Source organism: Lathyrus oleraceus, chromosome 6 (genome assembly GCF_024323335.1).
Source record: "Lathyrus oleraceus cultivar Zhongwan6 chromosome 6, CAAS_Psat_ZW6_1.0, whole genome shotgun sequence".
Lineage (NCBI taxonomy): Eukaryota > Viridiplantae > Streptophyta > Magnoliopsida > Fabales > Fabaceae > Lathyrus > Lathyrus oleraceus.
Window position 1 is genome coordinate 304,662,443 of NC_066584.1, and position 25,926 is coordinate 304,688,368.

The 25,926-nt window shown below is 38.0% G+C and overlaps 1 protein-coding gene across 1 annotated transcript; it reads right to left on the reverse strand.

Moving 5' to 3' along the window:
* Positions 1–626: 626 nt before the first annotated feature.
* LOC127092594 (ethylene-responsive transcription factor ERF096) lies at positions 627–1,489 on the reverse strand. Its single transcript, XM_051031484.1, has one exon. It carries the CDS (start codon positions 1,432–1,434, stop codon positions 1,033–1,035), a length of 402 nt encoding a protein of 133 aa, XP_050887441.1. The 5' UTR covers positions 1,435–1,489; the 3' UTR covers positions 627–1,032.
* Positions 1,490–25,926: the final 24,437 nt, after the last annotated feature.

Sequence of the window (25,926 nt, forward strand, 5' to 3'; positions counted from 1 at the left end):
GTTGGGTTGGGATTTTGTGTTTGCCTACCAATTTAGCCTGCCTCGTTTTAAGCCCACTGAAAAGGGGCGGGTTTTTCCGTCAGTCCGCCAACATAGTTATAAAGCACTCAAAATATTTATTTTGGTTGGTTGAAGATTAATACTTAAGCTATAGTTTTAGAACTTTTTATGATTGTTCTATTTTAGGTGATTTTTTTTGATAATTTTAAACTTTTAATTGCCATTTTAGTTAATTTTAGAATTTTTTATGATTGTTCTATTTTAGGTGAAATATGTTTTAAAGTAAAATTTATTAAAAAAATATATTATAAAAAATCATTCTAAAAATATAAAAAAATCTATTAATCCATTAAAAAATAGTAAAAACATAAACAGACAGACAATCTTTTGTCTTGCCAATCCGTCATATTACCAAAACGAACTAAAATTTTAAATTTTATTTTATTTGGTGGGCTTATCCGTCCTACTTTTTGTTACGAATTTAAAGCAATTATGTTTTTTTCCAACTAACTTCTAACAGTTAAATAATAAATTTTATAATATTAATAAATATGGAAAGTTAACATAAATATTTAAAGAGTTTATTACTACAACCCTTTTTTAATGTGAGTGAATTGTATTAGAGAGACTTTAAGTAAGATACAAAAGAAACATGATTGGTCACCTTTGTTGTCTAGATTTTGTGGCCCCGTCCGGAAAATTGAGACACGTGCAATAAGACGGAAAGAATGAGGAAGTAATAAATGATGTACATGTTTCTTACCACAGTTGTTTTTGAGAAATAGTAGAAACCAACAGCTATATATTATCTGCGGATTCTGCATACAGAGGAAACAGAGTCTAGAAACAAAGTTACAAGTTACAACCCAAAACAACAATGAGATCAATGCTTGATCCATTAACTCCCTCAATCAATAATGCACTCTTACTAGTTAAATATCACATGAATATTAATTTCCACCAATATTCAGAAACTTAGTTATGATTTAGACTTTAACATTATAGTACCAGCTTTTCAGTTTTCAATGTCCCTTATTTTTTCTTCTCTTCAAAATCAAGAAGCTCCTCCAACAACTTATCATCCAAGTACTCAAATTCAAACACTTGTCTTCCTCTGCCATCCACATTTGCATTCCTTGAAGAGGAAGAAGAAGTGGCACCGGAACCCGAACCCGTACCCGCGCCCGCCGACATGTTATATTCATGTGGGAAATTAAGGATTGCAAATGAACCTCTCATGTTATAAGCAGCTCTATCATAAGCTCTAGCAGCTTCCTCAGCAGTGTTGAATGTTCCTAGCCACACCCTCTGCCCCTGCCTGTTCGAGTCGCGAATCTCGGCCGCAAACTTCCCCCACGGTCGGCATCGGACGCCTCGATACCGGACATTTCCGCCGTCATTGTTGGTCCTTCCCTTTGATTCATCTTTATTCATAGCAGGAGCAGCTTGATTTTCTTTGTGTATTTTTTTTTTATTTGTGCTGTTTTGCATGCATGGTTTATAATGTTAGAACTCAATTTGAGTTTATTTATATATGGTTGAAAAATGGAATCAGAGTCTTAAGTTTGATAGCGCACGTGAAGTGAGTATCAATGACACGTGCTGGTCATGAGAAGGTTCTAAAATGAAAGACTTATTGACCAAATTGAAAATTAATTGGAAAAGTTTCAGTTCATTGTATTGGGACGGTCAAAGTGGTGGCTTTGCAAAGGTTTGAAATTCAGTTAATTTACCATTCTAACCTTACTTTGGAGTATATCTTTTCCACGTCATTATTATTTTCGAATTATTTCACTAATAGCCGCAGAAAAAAAATAAAGAAATACTACTCCGTTCCATTTATAAATAAAAAAATAAAAAAAAAATCATATTTATTAAAAAAAAATTAAATTTTATGTTTTTTTAAAAATATATTTTAAGAAAAGATGTAAGAATAATTTTAATTAGTTGTTATTTATAGAAAAAATGAAAATTAAATATAATTTATAATTTATTTTGTTTTAGAAAAGATGATGTTTTAGAATAAAATAGTTGAATGAAATAATTTAAAGTTTTTTTGTTTATAGTTTATTAAAAATAAAAGTATTTTTGTTTATAAATTGATAAGGAGTGAGTAATACTTAATTTGTGGCACAGAATAAATATATATGATATTAATAAATAATAATATCAAAACTAGAGAAAACATTTCATTACTTTTAGTGAGGGTTGAAAAGGTCAAATCAACATGATCATATTGTAAAGTCAGATTGCTTACACTATTTTGTACATACTTAATGAAGAGTCCAGTTTCCAGTGATACCACATTAGTATAAAATCGTATATTTAATTTGATACACTATAGTATTATCCAGCACTAAGATTTAAGATTTTTATTTTTTTCGTTTTCTAGAACGAGCTCACATTTGTTACTTCTAGAAAGAATCTTGTTCCAGCAAATGACCTGATTAATAATTATTAAAATGCTAATGTGGAAAAGGAAAGGAAGGGGAACATAAAAAGATTGAGGGAGGTTAAGGTTTTTTTTTGTTTCTTCATTAATCCCCCTATGTGAAGAATGTGATTCTAGTTAAATGGTGCAAGAATCAGAATGAGATTTGCAAAATATTAATTTGCAATGAGCGAAAAACGAGACCCTATGAATCAAGTTACACAAATTAAGACCACTTTCGAGTATACGCACATAAAGTCTAGCAGTGGCATATGGCATATAAGATATCTATTGGCGGGGATTTTGTGAAGATCGCTCTTGTTCACATAAAAATCTTTTTTTAACACATGTTAAATATTAACGGAAGTTTTTATCCTATCCTATCGGATGTAAGAATATCCTATAAAAAATATAATATATTTTATAGATTTTAGAAATGTAATTTTGGAGATACTCTTACATTATCTTATAACGCATCAAATGGATGTCATTCTAGAATAAACGAAATATTATTTTGAAGATGTATCTCAGAGTATTCTCAATAAATATATAGATATTTGAGCATCTCAGTAGATATTTTAGAGATATTTTTTCGGAGGTTTGTAACGGAATTTTAAAAATTTTATCACCTTTGCATGTCAGGTATTTATGGAGATGCATCTCCGGAATAAGGAAACGTGATTTTGATAAAACAATCACCTGCATGAACACAGACTCATACTTATTTTTCACTCTAAACCCTTTCCAAAAATCTTTTTATTCTCAATCAACATTTTCACTCCAAATATTTATTCTTGTGTTTCATCACATCAAAATGGGGAAAAGAAGTTGGAATTTCAAGCAAAGATCATTCATTTCAAACCTCATTGATCATATTAAGTTAGTTTTTAGTCTGAAAAAACGTGTGTTGAATCCAGAGATGCATCTCTGAATTTTGTATGAATTCATAACAAAGAATGTGAGAAATCGGTTTAAACTTGTGGTAGGGACGAAACAGATAAAGGCCGGAGATGGAAAAATGGTGAAGGCGGGTGTGATAGTGAAAAAAATAATGAATGCATGTAATGTTATAGTAAATTCTTCTACTAAAGAGTTATATGCCGATTCTGTTATACATTTCAGGAAGGTGTGCGAGAAATATCCAAATTTGTTGAAATATGTTGAAAGTACAATTTTTGACTAGGTGAAAGAGAAAATTGTTTGTGCATAGACTGATCAAGTTAGACACCTTGAGAATACAACAACAAACCGAGTTGAGTCTGCTCATGCTACATTGAAGAATTGGTTGGGAAATGGTAAGAGTGATTTGTGTAGAGATTGGGACTCTATGAACTAAATGATCCAGAACCAGCATAATGAGATAAAAATATCATTTGGTCGGAGCATCACAGTTTTGGAACACAAATTTAAAGACAACAATCTTTATTCTCAGTTAGTCGGTAACATATCTTGAGCAGGTTTGAATTATATTTTTTATGAAGCAAAATGATTTGATAACGTAGGCTCCAATAGAGCAACATGCGGCTGGATAACTATGAAAGCCAATGGGAAGTGATACAAGAGAGATTTTTGAAAGTCGATGACAATATGAAACTCCACATCAAAAAACAATTGAGGAAGATTATTTATCCGGAAACCACTTATTTGAAACCACCCTCTCAACTGGTAAAAATAAAAGATGTTCCAAATAAGGTCAAGCCTACACCGAGTGACAATTCAACGGTGTGGTCTCCTTCGTATTTTGAACATGTTGATAAAATTTTTCCAGACTCACCAACTCTAAAATCTCAAAAAAAATGTTTTTAAAGAAGCTCGCATTAGCAAACCACTTCCTTCAACGCCTCCACCAAAAATTCCATTCATTCATGAGATGCCGATTTTTATGCACAAATACATCAAACGGATCGTCAATGTTGAAGATGATAGTAATTGCGGTTTTAGGCTGTTTGGCTTTGCTCGGTAAAGGAGAAGATGATCACGCACTCGTCCACCATCAACTTATCCATAAGTTAAGGATCCATAAAGAATCATACACACAACTTTACGGAAAGAAAGAAAATTTTGATGCAATTTATGAGTCTATGACTTCTTGCATTAGTGGAACGCACCAGAGGAAAAAGGGATATGCTTCCCTGAAATGGATCATCAAATAACAAATGCGTATGATAGAGTGTGTATTGATCTTACAAGATACAGTTTTTTGGAAACTTTTTTCCCACCGTACACTGCCCCATCTTAAAATCCAAATGATCGTATTATGTGTATTGGGTGACTTTCAAAATCACAACAGTTTGTTCAAGTTCATTTGAAATTGGGTTGCCCTATACCACTTACATCAGTGGAGTGGATGAATAATTCAACAAAAAAAGTCGAGACTTGGTCAGACCGATTTGTGGAAAGGATGCAAGAGTTCACCAAATTGAGTGACATTGAAAGAGAATCAAATGCACAAAATTCAAAGGGGACCACCCATACTTATAGATTTAACAAATGATAAATCTTTTGATGTGTGTTATTTTTTTATCATCAATTAATTGTATGTAATTGTGTATTAATATTAATGAAGTGTAATATATAAAATTTCAAATGTTTTAATACATTTTGATGTTTGCCAAAAAAAAATCCATTTGCCAAACAAAACATATGGGTTCTGTTTTCTGTTTGGATCGAGAGAGGAATAAGAGAATGGGGAGGTACCGGAGATGCATCTCCGAAACCTCCACTAATACAAGATAAAATTTTCGAGGTTCACATTTGTCTACAACTACTATAAATATAGGCTCTTGTATGATGTCTTATACAAACAGAAAATGTCGCAAATGAACATCATCTGATATGTCGCAAATGTCTCCTTTTCCAGCACGACACCCGGGTGAGAATTTAAGATCAATGAGTGCGTCCCTTTTGCAGATATGCAATACGACATGCGAAATCTCCTACCTTACAGAGATAATCAAAACATTGTGAAGCTCGAGGATCATTCACTATCAATTAAAAACGAATGCAAGATTGAGTTCAACAACTATGAGCTCAAGAAGGATGCAGATGTAAGGGCTATGTGGAATACACTTTTTCAGTTTTGAAAATATGTTCGATCGAGGTGGAAGCGACAATTGCAAGATGGATCAAAGATATTGTGAAGATGTTGAATCTCAGGTTTCACGTGGGATGCCTCGTATATGAGGGGTAGTTATAGACATCCATTTATTTTCGACGTGGAATGTGCAAGGTCGTCTGATGACATCTAACTGTAGGCGGCAACCTATAGTATGGATCCAGTGAGGGGCTCTAGAGTAGGGATTCATTGTACCTTAAATGTCTTAGTGGAGTGACTTTGGACTGATGTCTGGTCCTCACGCTTTTGGTTGTATGGTCCACCCAGAACAATTGACATATGGCTTGTTATGGCACATCAATTAGAAGTCTTTCAGAAAACTTGGTTGGGCTTACCGTGTCAGGCTTATTGTTTGGAGAAGTGAGAAAATTTTGATAGCCATCATGAGTGATCTTGGAAACAAACACATTAAGTGCTAGTCTCATCTTTGAAACGTCTTAGAGGACTGTTCTTACACCTGTCCATAGTTCCTTAGACTACGGCGTGACGCTTCCCTCTATGATTCTCAAGTTTACTCGAGTGTCGTTACAATCTCGACGAAAATCCAATCGTTGTTTTTCATTTGCCAATTTCCTTTTATTTAGGGCCATAAATTTACTTGTCTCACCTTAATATCTAAAGGTTTTTCACCTTCCTAACCATGTTACCACTCTTTGCGCAAACGATAATCTCTTATTTCTTATACGAATTTTGATTGCTTCCCCCCGAGCTTCGGTGGTTTTTAATTTATCTGTGTTTTTCCTTTCTTGGATTATGCATTTTCCCTATTCATTTCATCCTTAAAACTACCTTTTGTCTTATCCTCTTCCTCAACTTTCAGCTCTTTCAAGTACCATTTATCTTCTTGCTTACAATTTGTTGTTTTCCCTTCCTTGTTTTAGTCATGGTCAATATGGGAGATGACCCTGCGAATGTTCTAGATATACCTGATGGCGATGATGCAAGTGATGCTTCATCTAACACTGAAATAGTAGACCCAAAAATGTCAAATTTCGCTTTTTAGCAATTAAGTGTCCCATTGCGAACCTTATTATTCTCAATTATAGTTCTGGTTGGTGGGAGTTCTATCAATGATGGCATCGAATCTTCAAGTTCCAATTCTGGTGGAAACACCAATGAATATGAGAACGGAATTAGAGGTATGTATTATGATCATCCCGTTATTAAGGATACTTATGTTGGTCCCTCTCCTCACGCCCAACATATTGTGGATCCAGAGTCTATTGAAGCTTTCCGAGATGAACCAGGGTCTCATCTCTTTATTAACTCATTTATGCCTATAATTGGTCGGGAACCTAGTGTCGCAACCTAAAAAAAAGGAAATGCGAAAAGAAACAACCGGCGAAAAAAGCAATGACAGAAGAATCGCCACCGTGCGTTATTTATCCCAAAGGAGGGAAAGGAAACGCTCGAAGTAAACTTGGAAAAAGGAAAGGAAAAGACAAGGTCTCGCAACCAAATCTTGGGTTCGGGAGTCGATTATGCGAAGGGAAGGTATTAGAACCCCTACGCATCCGTAGTACTCTACGGGATCCACTCTTGTTGTTCTTGTCTAAAGGATATGGATTTATCTAATGTACTATTTACTAAAAGAGGGGTCAAAACAAAATGACTCGCACGGATGACGCATCCACTGCATACGTATCTCATCTACATATGAGAATCAGAGTCTTCGTGGCTTGGCTACCTATGGGTTAAAGAGGAGTGTGCTCGCTAAGACATCGCGTCTTATGCCTACGTATCTCATCTGGAATGAGAATCAGAGCAAAACGTAGTTCGGCTGACCTATTTGTTTTGTGTTTTTTAGGTGAACGACGTCACTACGCAATCTACCGGATGCTCGACCTTTGGAGACTTACTCGCCTGTAGTAGAAGGAGTTAACGTGTTCTTAGGAGGAGAAAAATCAATGAGTTTGTTTGTGTTTTAAGAATGCTCATGCAAGAAAGTAAGTCCTCGACGAAGGAACCGTGCTACCTTAATTGACATGCAAACGAGAGACTATACGAAGCCTAGCAATCCTATGGGGAGACTATCACACTATACAAAACAAATATGCATAAAGTAAACATGCCAACGAGGGGGCTCAAACATACATGGGTAAGGCTTTAGTCAAGAGGGGTCATATCAACCTCGACAAACAAGTCATGGAAAGGTAATCAAATGGGCTCTTAACCACTGACATTGACCGTCAGGGTGAGCAGATCAAAAGGGTAATGAGGATAAGACCTCATAGCTCTTAACCCTGGACAGGGTGAGCTCATGACAAAAAGTGGGGATTCATAAAGGTGGAACCCTCTCCATTGACCGACCAGACAAAAGATCTTGGGCTTTTGTTCTGAAGCATCGACACGTAATGCGAGCATAAAGAACGACACACTGAATAACGGGGGATTGACTACTAATCCCTTTTATCCGTCAATTGCCTCTTCATGGAGGTCTTTAGCACTGGTTCCTCTTCTTGGAGGTCTTTGTGTTGGTGTAAGCCCTAGAGGCCAATACTTTTGGTACTTGTATCGAATTATTTATTAATAATAAAAGGCTTTTTCTTTATTACGTTTGTTTAATAAAGTCCCTGGAATAGATAGTTTGTTTAATGTATTAAGTGTGACTTAATCATGAGAACACATTAAACATAAGGACACTATTCTTAAAATATCCGTAGTCGAGCTTTAGTGTGAAGTGGGATAACATTAAAGCATTAAGACTATTATGTTTGTAGACTGATGATCACATCTCATGGATCATGGATAAAGAGTTATCAAGTCTTAAACATAGGCATGAATATTATAAGTAATATTTATACCGGATTGACCCGCTATGATAATACTATATATAAAGTTATGCAAAGTGTCATAAGTTATTCTCATGGTGATAATGGTGTATACCACTCTTCGACCTGAAACCACTAATGGACCCTAGATGTAGAGTCGAGTGCTTTATTGCTGATCCAACGTTGTCCGTAACTGGATAACCATAAAGACAGTTGATGGGTACTCCACAAAGCATGCTGAGGGACATGAGTGACCTAGATGGAATTTGCCCATCCTGCATAACAGGATAAATGTCTATGGGCCCAATATTGAACTGGACAAGGATGACACGGTCTATGCCTTGTGTTCAATATAGACATAAGGGCAAAAGGATAATTATACACATAAGTATTATCACAGGAGGAATTGTCAGATCACATGAAATTTTCGTGTCTTGGGTAGCAATGATGTGTTGCTAGATACCGCTCACTGTTTATTATGTTAAATGCATGATTTAATATAATTGCCAACGTCACGAAAACCTACAGGGTCACACACAAAGGACGGATTGATGAGAGATAGAGTAATTAAGGAATACCGTAAGGTACGGTGCCCTTAAGTGAATTATAGAACATCGTAAGGTACGGTGTACTTGAGTAGAATACGAAATATGGTAAGGTACCATGGGCTTAAGTGATTTTGGGCATATGATAAGATATGGGTCAAAATACACTTAAGTGGGCTTTTAAGTTTGAAGCCCACACAAGTGGTTCTATAAATAGAACCCTTGTGCAGAAGCATTTTTTGCGGTTGCATTATTTTCGTTTTCTCACTCTCTCTCTCTCACTCAAAGCCTTCACTCGTACCAGCTAGCACTGAGATTGAAGGAATCCGTTCGTGTGGACTGAGTAGAGACGTTGTCATCGTTCAACGTTCGTGATCGCTCCGTGGATCTGCATCAAAGGTTTTGATCGTCACAAGAGATCTGCACCAAAGGTTTCAGTCGTCACAAGAGGTAAATATTCTATCACTGATCATGACCATTCGTAAGGATCTCTAAAGGAGAAAATTTTAATTTCCGCTGCGTTTTGGACCGCAATTCTCCTTCACTTTAGGCACAAAAGTAAACAAACAAAAGAAAACATTGCCTCCTGTTGAGGTCTTCCAGCTAAGAAAGCGGTAAAATACGGGAAAGATGTAAAAGGGATCAAGAGATCTACCACACGGATAAAGATCCGCAGTAACAACAACTAAAGAAAAAAGAAACCCGGAGATCTCTCAGGCTAGCACCATCAAAGAAAACAAGTCAGCAAAGCAATCAGAATAAATCTCCAAATGGTATCCCACAAATAAAGTGGAATACCAAGCAAGCTATCTCTTCAAGAGTCATGTGAGCCCTCACAAAAAACTCAACAAACACGTTAGAATGACAATATGGGATGCAATCAAGAGTTGCACCAAACAGAATGTAACCACATGAATCATGCTATTAAAGTTCACAAAAAGCTCACAAAAAGCAACCAAGGATAGGAGGCCTAAACCTCTTGTCAAACAAATGCATCAAAAGGGTATCAAAACTCAAAGTCAGGGGGCAAGGATCCACACATCAAGACATGACATACATATTAAAACATGTATCCGGATGCAATAATAACAAACACAGAACATATTAGAGAGCAAACAGAAAAAAAAACTATTGTCACGATCGCTACTGATTCGCTTAGCGAAGGCTTTGCGAAGCTTCGCTGCAGGCTCGCCCAGCAATGGGCTAGCGAATGCCTGCGGATTCTGGATTCTCCATTGATAACAGTACGATTTCAGAAATCCCAAACCCTATGGTATCCATCTCAGCAACGAAGTGATTAAACATTCAAGGCATTATTCTACACATTCATGCACATCTAAACCCACACGCAAAACCTAAAGATACCCCCTCTTCCAAATTCACCCATAATGCCTCATACATTTAGAAACTTCAAATTGAAAGCATAAAGCAGTGAAAATAGGGCAAACCTGATTGGAGAGATCGACTGAAATTGAATTTCCCAATTGGGGTTTGCAAAGCGATCTTAGTGTTTGTGTGAGAAGTGTGTGGGTCAGAGTGAAAAGTCTCAGAGTCTGAGTGAATTTTTCTCTTCAGTGTCTGGAGGCTACTTTGAATTCTGTTAGCTCTTCTCTTCTCTAGGGTTTTGTTTCACTGAAATTTAGAATTTATACTCTGATTTTCGTGGCTTTGTGGGCTCAAATGAGAGAGGTCCAAGTCCAAGATTTTTCTGTTATATTTTTTTTATTTTCAAAACGCGTGGGCTTCACCTAGCGAGCATGACAGTTCAAACTCTGGTGGCTCGCTAGGCGAACCATTCTGCTCGCCTAGCGAGCATGACAGTTCAAGTCATCTTTCCAAATTTGTAACCTGTGCGCTGGACCTTTGTTCCTTCAAGAGTAATATGTCGAATGATGAATAGGCCTCATTTGAACATGTTGGAAGCAACTCAAGTTATTCCCTAGCCATTTGACCTTCAGTAGACCGAAGTTGACCAGAGGTCGAACCCCAATTCAGATGAACTTTGCTGAAATGCAATATGAAATGTTAAATGACCTAAAATGAATGCATGAATGAGGGGGGCAAATTTGAGGTGCTACAGCTGCCCCTATTCAATCAACTGTGAACCTGAATGGATGAAAGCAGCGGCTATCAAACTTTCAAGGTAAATAGGGATTGAATACCAAAAGAATCGGAGAATTTGCACTCTGTAGGTGACGAAACAAGGAAAGCGAGGCCATTTACCGATGACGGCTTCAAAACAAAATTGATATTTACCGATATCGAGAAGGCGAGGCCATTTACCGATGGCGGCTTCAAAACAAACTTGATATTTACTGATATCAAGGAAAGCAAGGCCATTTACCGATGGCGGCTTCACTGGGGAGGAAAAAGATGTTTACACGTGAAACAAGACCAGACATTTACCGATGCCCGGGAAGGAACTCGAACAATGATGTTTAAAAGTGAGACAAGACCAGACATTTACCGATGACTGGGAAGGAACTCGATGTTTACCGACATCGAACAAAGATGTTTATAAGCGAAACAAGACCAGACATTACCGATGACTGGGAAGGAACTCGATGTTTACCGACATCGAACAAAGATGTTTACCAACACTTATGAAATGAAAACCATTTACCGATGGTGAAAATGAGATACTCGATATTTACGGATAGCGAATCTGCTGGGGAATCTTAAACGACAAAACCATTTACCGATGGTTAACAAGCAGCTGATGTTTACCGACATCGAATCAATGATGTTTACCGACACCAAAGAAAGGAAAAGGACACACATGGGTGTTGACATAACGATTTTTTTTCGTAGACACCATGAGAGGCATGCCATTTATTGATGGCCAACGATTGGAATTCGACGTTTACCGACATCGAAAGATGATGTTCGCCGACCTCAAAGAAAAGCACAGACATTTACGGGGATCAATACGACACTTACCGGTATCGCAAGGATGACATTTACATATGTCAAAATAAGGCAGACACTTGTCGGGGACTAAATCGGAAGGGAATCAAGCTTTCCTTTCACGGATTGGTGAGAAAATAAATCTCAAGGGGATTATCGATTCTGAACGTTGCCAAGAGCAACTGCTGCAAATGTGCTATACTGATGTGAAAAAATGATCTGTCTCTGCTGGGGATACGAGTCAATCTGGTTTAACACATGTATGCATATGTTTGAATTTTTCATGGCGTAATGCTCCATATTGAATGGAAATGCTACGCGATTTGAGAATGCAAATGCAAATGATGATTACTACATGCAAGATGTAAAGGGAGGAAAACTCCTGCTGGGAAAGCAAATGATCACTTTACTGAGTATACAATTTCTGATTCGATCTTCCAACTCTGTGGGGACATACAACAATTCTGCTGAGGATAACATTCTCGGAACGGTAGAGAAACCAACTCAACTAGGGAGTCACTTGTTGGGAAAACACCAACCTCTCGACCATGCTGGGGAAACAAATTCTGAACTCGACTTAGATGACCTAACTTCTTACACGACTGGACAGTGTTGAAACAACAGGGTCTTCCTTCGAACAAACTTTGGCTCATCTGCTTTAGCCATCAATCAAAGATAGTAACTTGCAAAACAGCAGGACACACATGCCCCAGGGGATCGTATGGACAAAATATACTCAAGTGTATTCAACATTCAAAATGATTTTCAGATGTTTTATCGTTCCGCACGTCATTGTCTAGCCTTCATGTTTTTAGACGCAATGTTTATCAAAAATTCGGACGTTTTTTGCAAACAAAATAGTAGAATAAAAAAACAAAACAAGAGAGCAATTTGACTGAATAACGACTTTTATTGATTGAAAATGGCCTATAAAAGGCAAATACATCAGGAAGCAATTCCTAGGAAGAGGTAATTGCGCCAAAAGAGAAAATAAACTTTCCTATTGGCAATGTGAACACGGCATTCCACTATTTTCAAATTCTGTTATGACTCATATATCTTCACTTTCCCCCCAAATTCTTTGCTTTCTGAGAAGAGTGATTGGACCGATCATATCCTTCAAGATGGTAGACACTGAAATGCGATGAAGTACAGATAACTCAGACTGTAGTCTTCGCTTTAATCCCTCTGTTGCCTGGACCGCCTTTTCAGGTTTTCAATCCACCGGGATACCCATTTTTGCCTAAGCCGCCTTTTCAGGTTTTCGACTTACCGGGTGTACATATTATTTTTTATTCTTTATCCCTAACTTTTGCCCGAACCTTTTTCTTTTCTTTTTCTCTTGGTTCGCCAGGATGCCCTTTTTTGCCTGGACTTTCCCTTTTTTTGTCCAGCGGGTCAGTTTATGCGAAGTATTTTTTTACTACATCTGAATTCACAGGAGACGGAAAATCTTCACCATCCATAGTTGTAAGCATCAAGGCTCCACCAGAAAAGACCTTTTTAACAACATACGGACCTTCATAATTCATAGTCCACTTGCCCCTATTATCTGTACCGGGAGGGAGGATCCTCTTCAAAACCAAGTCACCTATTTGATAGCTTCGAGGACGCACTTTCTGATCAAAGGCCTTCTTTATCCTTCTTTGATATAGTTGTCCATGGCACACAACTGCCAATCGCTTTTCCTTAATTAAATTTAACCCATCAAACCTGGCTCGAACCCACTCAGCCACATCAAGTTTTATATCCATCATTACCCTCAAAGAAGGGATTTCAACTTCTACTGGCAAGACTGCCTCCATGCCATACACAAGTGAAAACGGAGTTTCCCCAGTTGACGTACGCACTGAGGTACGATACCCATGCAAAGCGAAAGGCAACATCTCATGCCAATCCTTGTACGTCACAACCATCTTTTGCACAATCTTCTTAATGTTCTTGTTTGCCGCCTCTACAGCACCATTCATCTTTGGTCTGTAAGGAGAAGAATTGTGGTGTTCGATCTTAAAGTCTTTGCAAAGCTCTTTCATCATCTTGTTATTGAGATTCGAACCATTATCAGTGATGATTCTCTCAGGAACCCCATAACGACAGATAATTTCTTTCTTAATGAATCGAGCAACCACTTGTCTGGTAACATTGGCATAGGAAGCTGCTTCCACCCACTTGGTAAAGTAATCAATCGCGACTAGGATGAAGCGATGTCCATTAGAAGCAGTAGGTTCAATCATTCCAATCATATCGATGCCCCACATCGCGAATGGCCAAGGAGAATTCATGATATTCAGAGGGTTTGGTGGTACATGCATTTTATCTGCATAGATCTGACATTTGTGGCACTTCCGAGCGTATTTGAAACAATCAGATTCCATGGTTATCCAGTAATAACCGGCTCTTAACAACTTCTTGGCCATTACATGACCACCAGCATGGGTACCGAAAGATCCCTCGTGCACTTCCTATATTAACACGTCTGCTTCGTGTCCAACCACACATCTCAGCAGAATCATGTCAAAGTTCCTCTTGTACAACACATCATCCTTGTTTAAGTAAAAGTTTCCAGCTAGCCTTCTCAGTGTCTTCTTGTCATTCTTTGACGCTCCTTCAGGATACTCTTGGCTTTTGAGGAAATTCTTAATATCATAAAACCACGGTTTCTCATCAATAACAGACTCGGCTGCAAACACATACGCAGGCCTCTCGAGTCGATTCACAGCAACGTGTGGCACATGATTCTGCCAATGAACTTTGATCATGGAAGACAATGTGGCTAAGGCATCAACCATTTGATTTTCATCTCGGGGAACATGATACAACTTTGCTGTCTTGAAGAAAGTCAGGATCCTTCTGGTGTAATCTCTATAAGGAATCAAATGCGGCTGATGAGTATTCCAGTCTCCATTGACTTGGTTAATCACTAGAGAAGAATCTCCATAAATGTCCATAGTTTTGATCCTTAGATCGATGGCTTCCTCAATCCCCATGATACAGGCCTCGTACTCAGCTTCGTTGTTGGTTACTTCAAAAGTCAATCTGGCGGAAAAAGGTATGTGTGCACCTTTAGGATTAATGAGTACTGCCCCAACACCATTTCCATTCACATTTACCGCCCCATCAAACATCAGTGTCCACTTGTCATCGGGATCCGGTCCTTCCTCGACAAGAGGCTCTTCACAATCTTTCATTTTTAAGTACATGATATCTTCATCGGGGAATTTAAACATCATCGGCTGATAGTCATCAATTGGTTGCTCGGCAAGGTAATCAGACAAAATACTACCCTTGATGGCCTTTTGCGACGTGTACTAGATATCATACTCTGTCAAAACCATTTGCCAACGAGCCACTCGTCCGGTAAGAGTTGGCTTTTCAAAGATATACTTTACTGGGTCCATCGTAGAAATCAACAAGGTAGTATGGTTCAACATATACTGTCTTAGTCGGCGAGCAGCCCATGCCAAAGCGCAGTAAGTTTTCTCGAGCAGCGAATATCTTGTTTCACAGTCGGTAAACTTTTTGCTAAGGTAGTATATTGCATGCTCTTTTCGACCAGACTCGTCATGCTGTCCCAATACACACCCCATCGAATTCTCTGTTACTGAAAGGTACATTATCAGAGGCCTCCCTGGAACTGGAGGTATAAGAATTGGAGGTTTCTGCAAATATTCTTTTATCTTATCAAAAGCTTTTTGACAATCATTGTTCCACCTGATTGCTTGATCTTTTCTTAGCAATTTCAATATCGGTTCGCACGTAGATGTTAGGTGAGATATGAACCATGCAATGTAGTTCAGCCTCCCTAAAAACCCACGAACCTGCTTTTTCGTTCTTGGTTCAGGCATTTCTTGAATAGCTTTTACTTTCGCTGGATCAACCTCAATCCCTTTCTCACTGACAATGAAACCTAACAGATTTCCAGATCTCACTCCGAACGTACACTTGTTTGAATTCAGCCTCAGTTTGAACTTTCTCAATCTTTCAAACAACTTTTGCAAGTTTACCAAGTGCTTCTCTTCTGTCTGAGACTTCACAATCATATCATCCACGTACACTTCAATTTCTTTGTGCATCATGTCATGAAAGAGAGTCGTCATAGCTCTTTGGTAGGTAGCACTGGTGTTCTTCAACCCAAATGGCATTACCTTATAACAGAACGTGCCCCAAGGTGTAATGAATGTCGTCTTCTCCATGTCTTCTGGCGCCATCTTGATCTGATTATAGCCAGAAAATCCATCCATGAAAGAGAAAACCGAGGACTGAGCAGTGTTATCGACCAATACATCAATGTGAGGTAATGAGAAGTCATCTTTCGGACTGGCCCTGTTTAAATCTCTGTAATCGACACACATCCTGACTTTACCATCCTTCTTCGGCACTGGTACGATGTTGGCCACCCAAGGGGGATAATTGGTAACTGCTAGAAAACCTGCATCCAACTGTTTCTGAACCTCCTCTTTGATCTTGACAGCCATATCATGAGTAGTTCTGCGAAGCTTCTGCTTTACCGAAGGACAATCTTCTCTGAGAGGTAGCCTGTGCACCACAATATCTATATCCAAACCAGGCATATCTTGATACGACCATGCGAATACATCCACATATTCTTGCAGCATTTCAATCAGCCATCTCTTGACCTTTTCCTCTAAAGCAGCCCCTATCTTGATCTCTTTCTTTGCGTCCTCGGTACCAAGGTTACTGACTTCCAACTCTTCCTAATGAGGTTGAATGACCCTTTCCTCCTGTTTTAATAGTCTGGCCAATTCTTTGGGGAGTTCACAATCTTCTTCACTCTCCTCTTCGGCTTGGTAAATGGGATTATCAAAGTCATACTGAGCCATAACAGAACTGTTTTTAATGGAATCCGCAAGATCAATTTTGCACGAACGATGTTTCATGCTTTATTTTAGAAAAGAGTTCAAGAAAGTCACAGAAAAAAAAAACATTGCCATTTTTATTGTTTTGAAAATGAAAGTAAAAACAGAAAGACAGTGAGCACAAATTTGATTGCAAAACGTCCTTTATTGATGATAATCATTGAAAATTCAAAACATGATGTGGCCCTACAATGAACCACTACGCCTTGGGCAGAGCATAGGGCTTTCATGCAAAATGCCAAACAAAAGAAAATTACTCTATCTGAAGAGTAACTTGGACTATTTCTTCAGCAGTCCAGTTGTTGATCTTCTCCCCTGGAGCACACGGGCGCACCCAATTATCCATATCACAATCACTGTCACCATCTTCTTTGTCGACCGTAGAGACCCGGCCATATTGGATGACGCCAGCGCTGGAGAAAGTAATCAGCCCTTGTCGAGTCTGAGGCGCTGAAGTTGTAGAAGTAAGAGTTGGCTGATACCCAATCCCGAACTTGTCTTCTTTCATCGGTAACTCCAACAGACGTCCCCAACCGGGGGCAACGCCCGAATCTACCAAGGCTTGTGCCTGCTTGAAGGACGAGATAGAGGCACCCACTTTAACTTCTTCCACCGGAGCTGCAACCTTGATTTGAACTGCCTCAAAATGATGTGATGCAATGCAAAACGAATGCAAAATGATGTGATGCAATGCAAAACGAATGCAAAATGATGTGATGCAATGCAAAATGAATGCAAAATGATATGATGCAATGCAAAATGACGTGATGCAATGCAAAATGAATGCAAAATGATGTGATGCAATGTAGCGACATGGAAATCAGGACTGCTGGATCTGCTTGAACATCTGTCAGGTTGCACTGTCGGAAGAGAAACCCACTGAGTAATATAATACGAGATCAAAGCTCTGCTCCATAAAACCGGGTTGGTTGAAGGTTAAGGTTTCCTGAATTTAGCCCGCCCCTCACTGGTAGGTTCTAAGAACAGAAGTTTGTCAGTTTCTTGCCCTTCAGTTGAATAATACGTTTACCACTGAAGGTTTGGCATTATTACGAGACAAAAGACCTCCACTGACTCCCCTCAACAGGATATCCTAATAGCAAGTCCCCAGCCTCGGGGTCCTCGGATTGAGCAGCGAGAATGCGCCCACCAGAGCTAACATAAACGCGTCTCAGAGGAGAGGCCTCGACTGAGTTCTCGGGAAATGGTCACCAGAGTCGACGATTTCTAAAGGAACATCTGTCGTTATGGAACACCTATAGGACAAAATATATCCAAAAGAAACCTCGTCTGGAATGTGGGTCTTCATGAACGACTTAACGTAGAAACATGCCACGCAAGCCTCATGACTATCCACTCTAAAACCTGTGTGTACGCTCAAGCCTGGGTAGTGGGCTTATCTCTCATAGAATATCCCAACCCAACAAACAAACAACCCAACAACAGAGCCAACAGTTACAAGCAATGATATGTACACAAAAATGCAATAATGTAAAGCAGGTAAATAAATAACTGTACAAAAGAATATACACCCAACAAACAAGAAAACTACAAAAGCTAGGAGCGACTCGCTTAGGGAAACCGGGTCCCCAGCAGAGTCGCCAACTATCGCAACCTAAAAAAAGGAAATGCGAAAAGAAACAACCGGCGAAAAAAGCAATGACAGAAGAGTCGCCACCGTGCGTTATTTATCCCAAAGGAGGGAAAGGAAACGCTCGAAGTAAACCTGGAAAAAGGAAAGGAAAAGACAAGGTCTCGCAACCAAATCTTGGGTTCGGGAGTCGATTATGCAAAGGGAAGGTATTAGCACCCCTACGCATCTGTAGTACTCTATGGGATCCACTCTTGTTGTTCTTGTCTAAAGGGTGTGGGTTTATCTAATGTACTATTTACTAAAAGAGGGGTCAAAACAAAATGACTCGCACGTATGTCGCATCCACTGCATACGTATCTCATCTGAATATGAGAATCAGAGTCTTCGTAGCTAGGCTACCTATGGGTTAAAGAGGAGTGTGCTCGCTAAGACATCGCGTCTTATGCCTACGTATCTCATCTGGAATGAGAATCAGAGCAAAACGTAGTTCGGCTGACCTATTTGTTTTGTGTTTTTTAGGTGAACGACGTCACTACGCAATCTACCGGATGCTCGACCTTTGGAGACTTACTCGTCTGTAGTAGAAGGAGTTAACGTGTTCTTAGGAGGAGAAAAACCAATGAGTTTGTTTGTGTTTTAAGAATGCTCATGCAAGAAAGGAAGTCCTAGACGAAGGAACCGTGCTACCTTAATTGACATGCAAACGAGAGACTATATGAAGCCTAGCAATCCTATGGGGAGACGATCACACTATACAAAACAAACATGCATAAAGTAAACATGCCAACGAGGGGGCTCAAACATACATGGGTAGGGCTTTAGTCAAGAGGGGTCATATCAACCTCGACAAACAAGCCATGGAAAGGTAATCAAATGGGCTCTTAACCACTGACATTGAACGTCAGGGTGAGCAGATCAAAAGGGTAATGAGGATAAGACCTCATAGCTCCTAACCCTGGACAGGGTGAGCTCATAACAAAAAGTGGGGATTCAGAAAGGTGGAACCCTCTCCACTGACCGACCGGATAAAAGATCTTGGGCTTTTGTTCTGAAGCATCGACACGTAATGCGAGCATAAAGAACGACACACTGAATAACGGGGGATTGACTACTAATCCCTTTTATCCTTCAATTGCCTCTTCATGGAGGTCTTTAGCACTGGTGCCTCTTCTTGGAGGTCTTTGGGCACAAAAGTAAACAAACAAAAGAAAACATTGCCTCCTGTTGAGGTCTTCCAGCTAAGAAAGCGGTAAAATATGGGAAAGATGTAAAAGGGATCAAGAGATCTACCACACGGATAAAGATCCGTAGTAACAACAACTAAAGAAATAAGAAACCCGGAGATCTCTCAGGCTAGCACCATCAAAGAAAACAAGTCAGCAAAGCAATCAGAATAAATCTCCAAATGGTATCCCACAAATAAAGTGGAATACCAAGTAAGCTATCTCTTCAAGAGTCATGTGAGCCCTCACAAAAAACTCAACAAACACGTTAGAATGACAATATGGGGTGCAATCAAGAGTTGCACCAGACAGAATGTAACCACACGAATCATGCTATTAAAGTTCACAAAAAGCTCACAAAAAGCAACCAAGGATAGGAGGCCTAAACCTCTTGTCAAACAAATGTATCAAAAGGGTATCAAAACTCAAAGTCAGGGGGCAAGGATCCACACATCAAGACATGACATACATATTAAAACATGTATCCATATGCAATAATAACAAACATAGAACAGATTAGAGAGCAAACAGAAAAAAACAACTACTGTCACGATCGCTACTGCTTCGCTTAGCGAAGCTTCGCTGCAGGCTCGCCTAGCGATGGGCTAGCGAATGCCTGTGGGTTCTGGATTCTCCATTGATAACAGTACAATTTCAGAAATCCCAAACCCTATGGTATCCATCTCAGCAACAAAGTGATTAAACATTCAAGGCATTATTCTACACATTCATGCACATCTAAACCCACACGCAAAACCTAACGATACCCCCTCTTCCAAATTCACCCATAATGCCTCATACATTTAGAAACTTCAAATTGAAAGCATAAAGCAGTGAAAATAGGGCAAACCTGATTGGAGAGATCGACTGAAATTAAATTGCCCGGTTGGGGTTTCGAAAGCGATCTTAGGGTTTGTGTGAGAAGTGTGTGAGTCAGAGTGAAAAGTCTCAGAGTCCGAGTGAATTTTTCTCTTTAGTGTCTGGAGGCTACTCTGAATTCTGTTAGCTCTTCTCTTCTCTAGGGTTTTGTTTCACTGAAATTTAGAATTTATACTCTAATTTTCGTGGCTTTGTGGGCTCAAATGAGAGAGGTCCAAGTCCAAGATTTTTCTGTTATATTTTTTTTTATTTTCAAAACGTTGGGCTTCGCCTAGCGAAGAATTTGCTCGCCTAGCGAGCATGACAGTTCAGACTCTGGTGGCTCGCTAGGCGAACCATTATGCTCGCCTAGCGAGCATGACAGTTCAAGTCATCTTTCCAAATTTGTAACCTGTGCGTTAGACCTTTGTTCCTTCAAGAGTAATATGTTGAATGATGAATAGGCCTCATTTGAACATGTTGGAAGTAACTCAAGTTATTCCCTAGCCATTTGACCTTCAGTAGACCGAAGTTGACCAGAGGTCGAACCCCAATTCAGATGAACTTTGCTGAAATGCAATATGAAATGTTAAATGACCTAAAATGAATGCATGAATGAGGGGGGAAAATTTGAGGTGCTACACCTAGTTATAATGAGATTATGGATCACCTCAACTTTCAGAGTCATTCCCTAAGTTATGACATACATTATATTTTTCATGACAGTTGGAAAGAAAACATCCTTTGAAGTAAAAAGTTCAAGCAAAATCGGCAGTGTTGAGGCAATGAATGAAGCCAGATGACCAAAATTCATGTGAAACAAAGGTTATTCCCTCCTTTTCCACCCGTGGCAAAGCCCAAGGAAACATAAGCCTTACATGACCAAGAAAAAGACTTGGCCACCAATGATTTTGATTCTAGTTCTGAACCTGTGTTAGATATAATATGTAGCATGATATTTGTGTTACCTATTGAATATGACACGATCACTGAGGTGACCGAAGAAGAAGACAATGGCTGAATAGTTGATGAAGCATGAGCCCTTGTGTTATTATATGATAAAAGAAGGCTCTGTCGATGAAGACAAAGTTATACTTGAAAGACTTGATATGGAAATACAACAACATTTTAAGCCATTGTTCATCAGGGCCAAGGTCGAGAACGTGGGGATAAATAAGGTCTTAGTAGACGACGGAGCTTGTATCAACATAATTCCACATTCTATGCTAAGGAAATTGGAAAATTCGAAATAGACTTGAAGTCCCACAACATGGTTTTATCAAACTATGAAGGGAAGATAAGTAAACCTTTAGGGGTTATATAGGTAAATGTTATTGTACGAACAATCTCTAAACCTACTTTATTTGTGGTCGTCCCAACCAAGGAAAACTATAACTTACTCCTTGGTCGATAACAGATTCATGGGGCAAGGGAAATCCCTTTGACTATGCATTAGAGAATAACCATTTGGAAACCTGATGGTATTTTCGAGAAAATTGAGGATGATCAATGTTATTTTTTAGCTGACGTGAACAACATAGACAAGAATACATTTGATAAACAATTGGCAAATATTTCACCATGTACACCTACTGGAACTGGATTTTCTCAAGAATAAGTTCATAAGAACTACCAAGTACATTGGATGGCTTCCAAACATTGTTCCTGTAATTAAAATGAATGAGACTCTTAGAGTCTATTTAGACTTTAGAGACCTAAATGCTGCTACCCCAAAGGATGAATACCCAATGTATGTGGTAGAAATGCTAGTCGATTCAACAACAGACTTTAAGTATCTCATTATTTTAGATGGTTATTCTAGATATAACTAAATCTTTACTGCATAGGAAGATGTCTCGAAAATGGAATTTCAATGCCCTGTGGCCTTATGAACTTACGAGTGGGTGGTGATTCCCTTTGGCTTGAGTAATACTATTGCAACATACAAAAGGTCGATGAATCATATGTTTCATGATTTCATCGATACCTTCATGTAGGTATACATTAATGACATAGTCATTAAATCCTTGTCAAAACATGGGAATCTGGACCACCTTCGACAATCCTTTGAAAGGACGAGAAAACATGGACTTAAAATGAATCCATTAAAATGTGCTTTGGGTGCTCATAAATATGATTTTTTTAGGTTTTGTGGTTCAAAAGAAAGGAATAGAGATCAACCAGAACAAAACGAAGGATATATTCAACACCAAGAATCCATCGAACAAAAAATAATTTCATTCCTTGTTGGGAAATATAAACTTCTTAAGGAGGTTCATTTCGAATATAAGTGGCAAGGCTAAAGTTTTTTTCTCTCGCATTTTCTATGTTTGAAGAAGGAAGAGAGATTAAGATGGGAACCAGATCATTAGAAAGCTTTTGAAGAAATCAAGATATACCTGTCGAATCCTCCTATACTTTTACCTCCTGAAAGGAATAAACCAATGAAGTTGTATATTTCTGCATCTGATTCAACAATAGGCAGTATGTTAGCTCAAGAGGATGATGATTGCATCGAAAGGGTCATTGGTTACCTTAGTCGAGTGTTGAATGATGCAGAAAACATATATAGATCAATAGAGAAATTGAAGTATTATATAAAGCCAACAAATGTGTTTGTCTATTCTCACTTTGACGTTATTAAACATATGTTGTCGAAGCAAATTTTGCATAGTAGAATTCGAAAATGGGCTTTAACTTTAACCAAATATTCTCTAACATATGCACCTTTAAAGGCCATGAAAGGTCATATTGTTGCTGATTTTATTGTAAATCATGCAATAGTCGAAGTACCACAAAATTATGTCAACGGTTCCAGACATTAAAATGGAACTGGCGTTCGAATTCTAGTTATTTCCCCCAAAGGAATTCCAACCAAGTTTTAAGTCAAAGTCCAAGGGTGTTGCTAAAATAATGAGGCTGAATATGAAGCATTAATAGAAGGCCTTAGGATCCTGTTAGACTTGGGGGCAAAAACAGTCGAAATCAAAGGCGACTCAGAGTTAGTTGTGAAGTAGTTGACGAAAGAATATAAGTGCGTAAATGAGAATCTATTTATGTACGTCATCACAACCAATTCACTTCTGAAAAGATTTGATTCAGTCGACATCAAACATGTGCCTCAACTGGAGAATCAAGAGGCTAATGACTTAGTCCAGATTGCTCTGGGATACAAAGTCTCCAAGGAGAAATTAGAACAATTAATAAAAGTCAAAGAAAAGTTGATTTTGCCTACTATATTTCCCTCAAAATTGTCAAAGTCAAAACTAGTGGGGATAGAATGATTAGAAGACTTACAAAATACTAATTTTTTTGAAATTTTGCCATTTACAATATGTTGAACAGTGATTGGCAAAAAACAATCATATATTTTTTGTAAAACCCAATGGGAACAACAAATCAAAAGATCAAGTATAAGGCATTAATATATGTTATTATTTGCAATGATTTGTTTAAAATACTCCACAAGGAGTTCTATTGAAATTCCTTAGTGAAAGTGAAGCCTATTTGACAATTTTCAATGTCCGTAGTGGATCATGTGGTGCACACTAAGCATGTCATAAAATGAAGTGGCTTTTGTTTCAACATGGCGTGTATTGGTCAACTATATTGAAAGATTGCATAGAATTTTCCAAAGGGTGTCAAGAATTCCAAAAGCATGTAGGGATCCAACATGTCTCTGCAGTGAGTTACACTCAATTGTTAAGCCTCAACAATTTAGAGGCTGGTCATTATATTTAATTGGTGAAATTCGACCTACATCATCTAAGGATCATAAGTACATCTTAGTAGGTATAGATTATTTTACCAGATGGGTCGAAGCAGTGCCTTTGAAAAATGTTGATCAAGATGATATGATCAATCTTATTCAAAGTCACATCATTTATAGGTTTGAAATTCTTGAAACCTTGACCCACTGACCAAAGTTCAATGTTTACTGGTCGAAATATGGTCGAGTTTACTTCAGAGTCAGGAATCAAACTTCTAACTTCTACCCCTTACTATACTAAAGCAAATGGTCAAGTCAAAGCTCCCAATAAGATCATAGTCAACCTGATTAAGAGACATGTGGGTCAAAAGCCATATAATTGGCATAAGAATTTAGACTAAACACTTTGGGCTTCATCTCCTAAAGAAGCAACTAACTATACTCATTTTTTTACTGACATTTGGTTATGATGCATTCTTGCCTAGTCAAATATACTTACAATCAGTAAGAATCCAAAGGCAATGTGAAAACCCATTTGACCATTATTAGAATATGATGATGGTCGAGTTGGCCGACCTAGACGAAGAGAGGTTAGGTGCCCTAAATGTTCTTATTAGACAAAAAAAGCAAATAGCTAAGGCTTACAATAAAAAGGTTAAGTCGAATATTTTTACAGTTGGTGACTATGTCTGGAAGGTAATCCTTCCTATAGGTCGAAAGGACAGGGCTTTAGCAAAATGGTCACCAAATTGGAAAGGGTCATTTCGAATTAATCAAATGTTTTCAAGTAACGCTTATGAAATTGAGGAGTTAGGTCCTGATAGTCAAATCCTAAGAGTAAATGACATATATTTAAAGAGGTATAAGCCTATGCTGCAAGAAATCAAAATATCATGGGAATGATAATATATAAGAAGATATAATGCTAAAATGGTGTTCATTTAAAAATGCCAAAATGGTAGAGTCATTGATACAACAAAATGGAAATACAAAAGAAAACTATAAGTTCAAGATTTCAACTCAGTATTCATCCTTTCAAAGTGTAACTTGGCATGCCTAATCCTCTTATCATTCATAGCGTCCTCAGTTTTCAGTTTATTCACCTTCTTCTCCAACGCACAAGCAGTCTTAGCGTGTTCGATTCCAACATCGACTTCTTCGACTAATTTTTCCTCTATGGAAGCCAATTATGAAGTATCAATCTCAACTTTCTCCTTCTTTGCTGCTTCATTCTTCTATTACAATTCATCCATTTGCTGAGTATAAATTATAATGTTTGCCTCAAGAGTTGATAGCATATCCTTGCATTTAGCTCTTATGTCCCATTCAGTAATTTCGACTTTGAGACTAAGAAACTAAGTCTTATGGCTGAAACATAGCTTCATAACCAAAATCTATCTAATATAATATTACTTAAATGATTCATCTTAATTCTGCGTATTGCACGAATCTCAATCTAGTTTAACATAATAATACGAGAACTGGAATTTCTATGACAAAGATCGAGAACAAAAAATAATATAAATTATGTGATGGAGATGAAGACAAAGAAGTATTTTCCGCCGCTCTCGCGTCTCATTGACATCTCTAAGTTCTTATACATAAATAAAATGAAAAAATATTTCAACTATCTTTAGTCAATAATTATGTAGGCGGATATAATAGTATTTATATATGTAGATATCAATATTTGGCAATAAATAGTTATTAACTTAAATTCTTAATTTAAATTTATTGTTGGTGAAATTTTTTGTTGTAAAAATAGAAGTGTAATGTATTGATATTTTTAAATAAATATTTACTTGTAATATTAAAATAGGAGAAAAAATTACTACATAATTATTAAAATAGCTTTTTCTTTTTGCTATAAACATATTTTTAACATATATGATATCT

Bases quoted from the DNA above. Each gene is read 5' to 3' on its own strand.
- LOC127092594 (XM_051031484.1), bottom strand. From the start codon at position 1,434: ATGAATAAAGATGAATCAAAGGGAAGGACCAACAATGACGGCGGAAAT.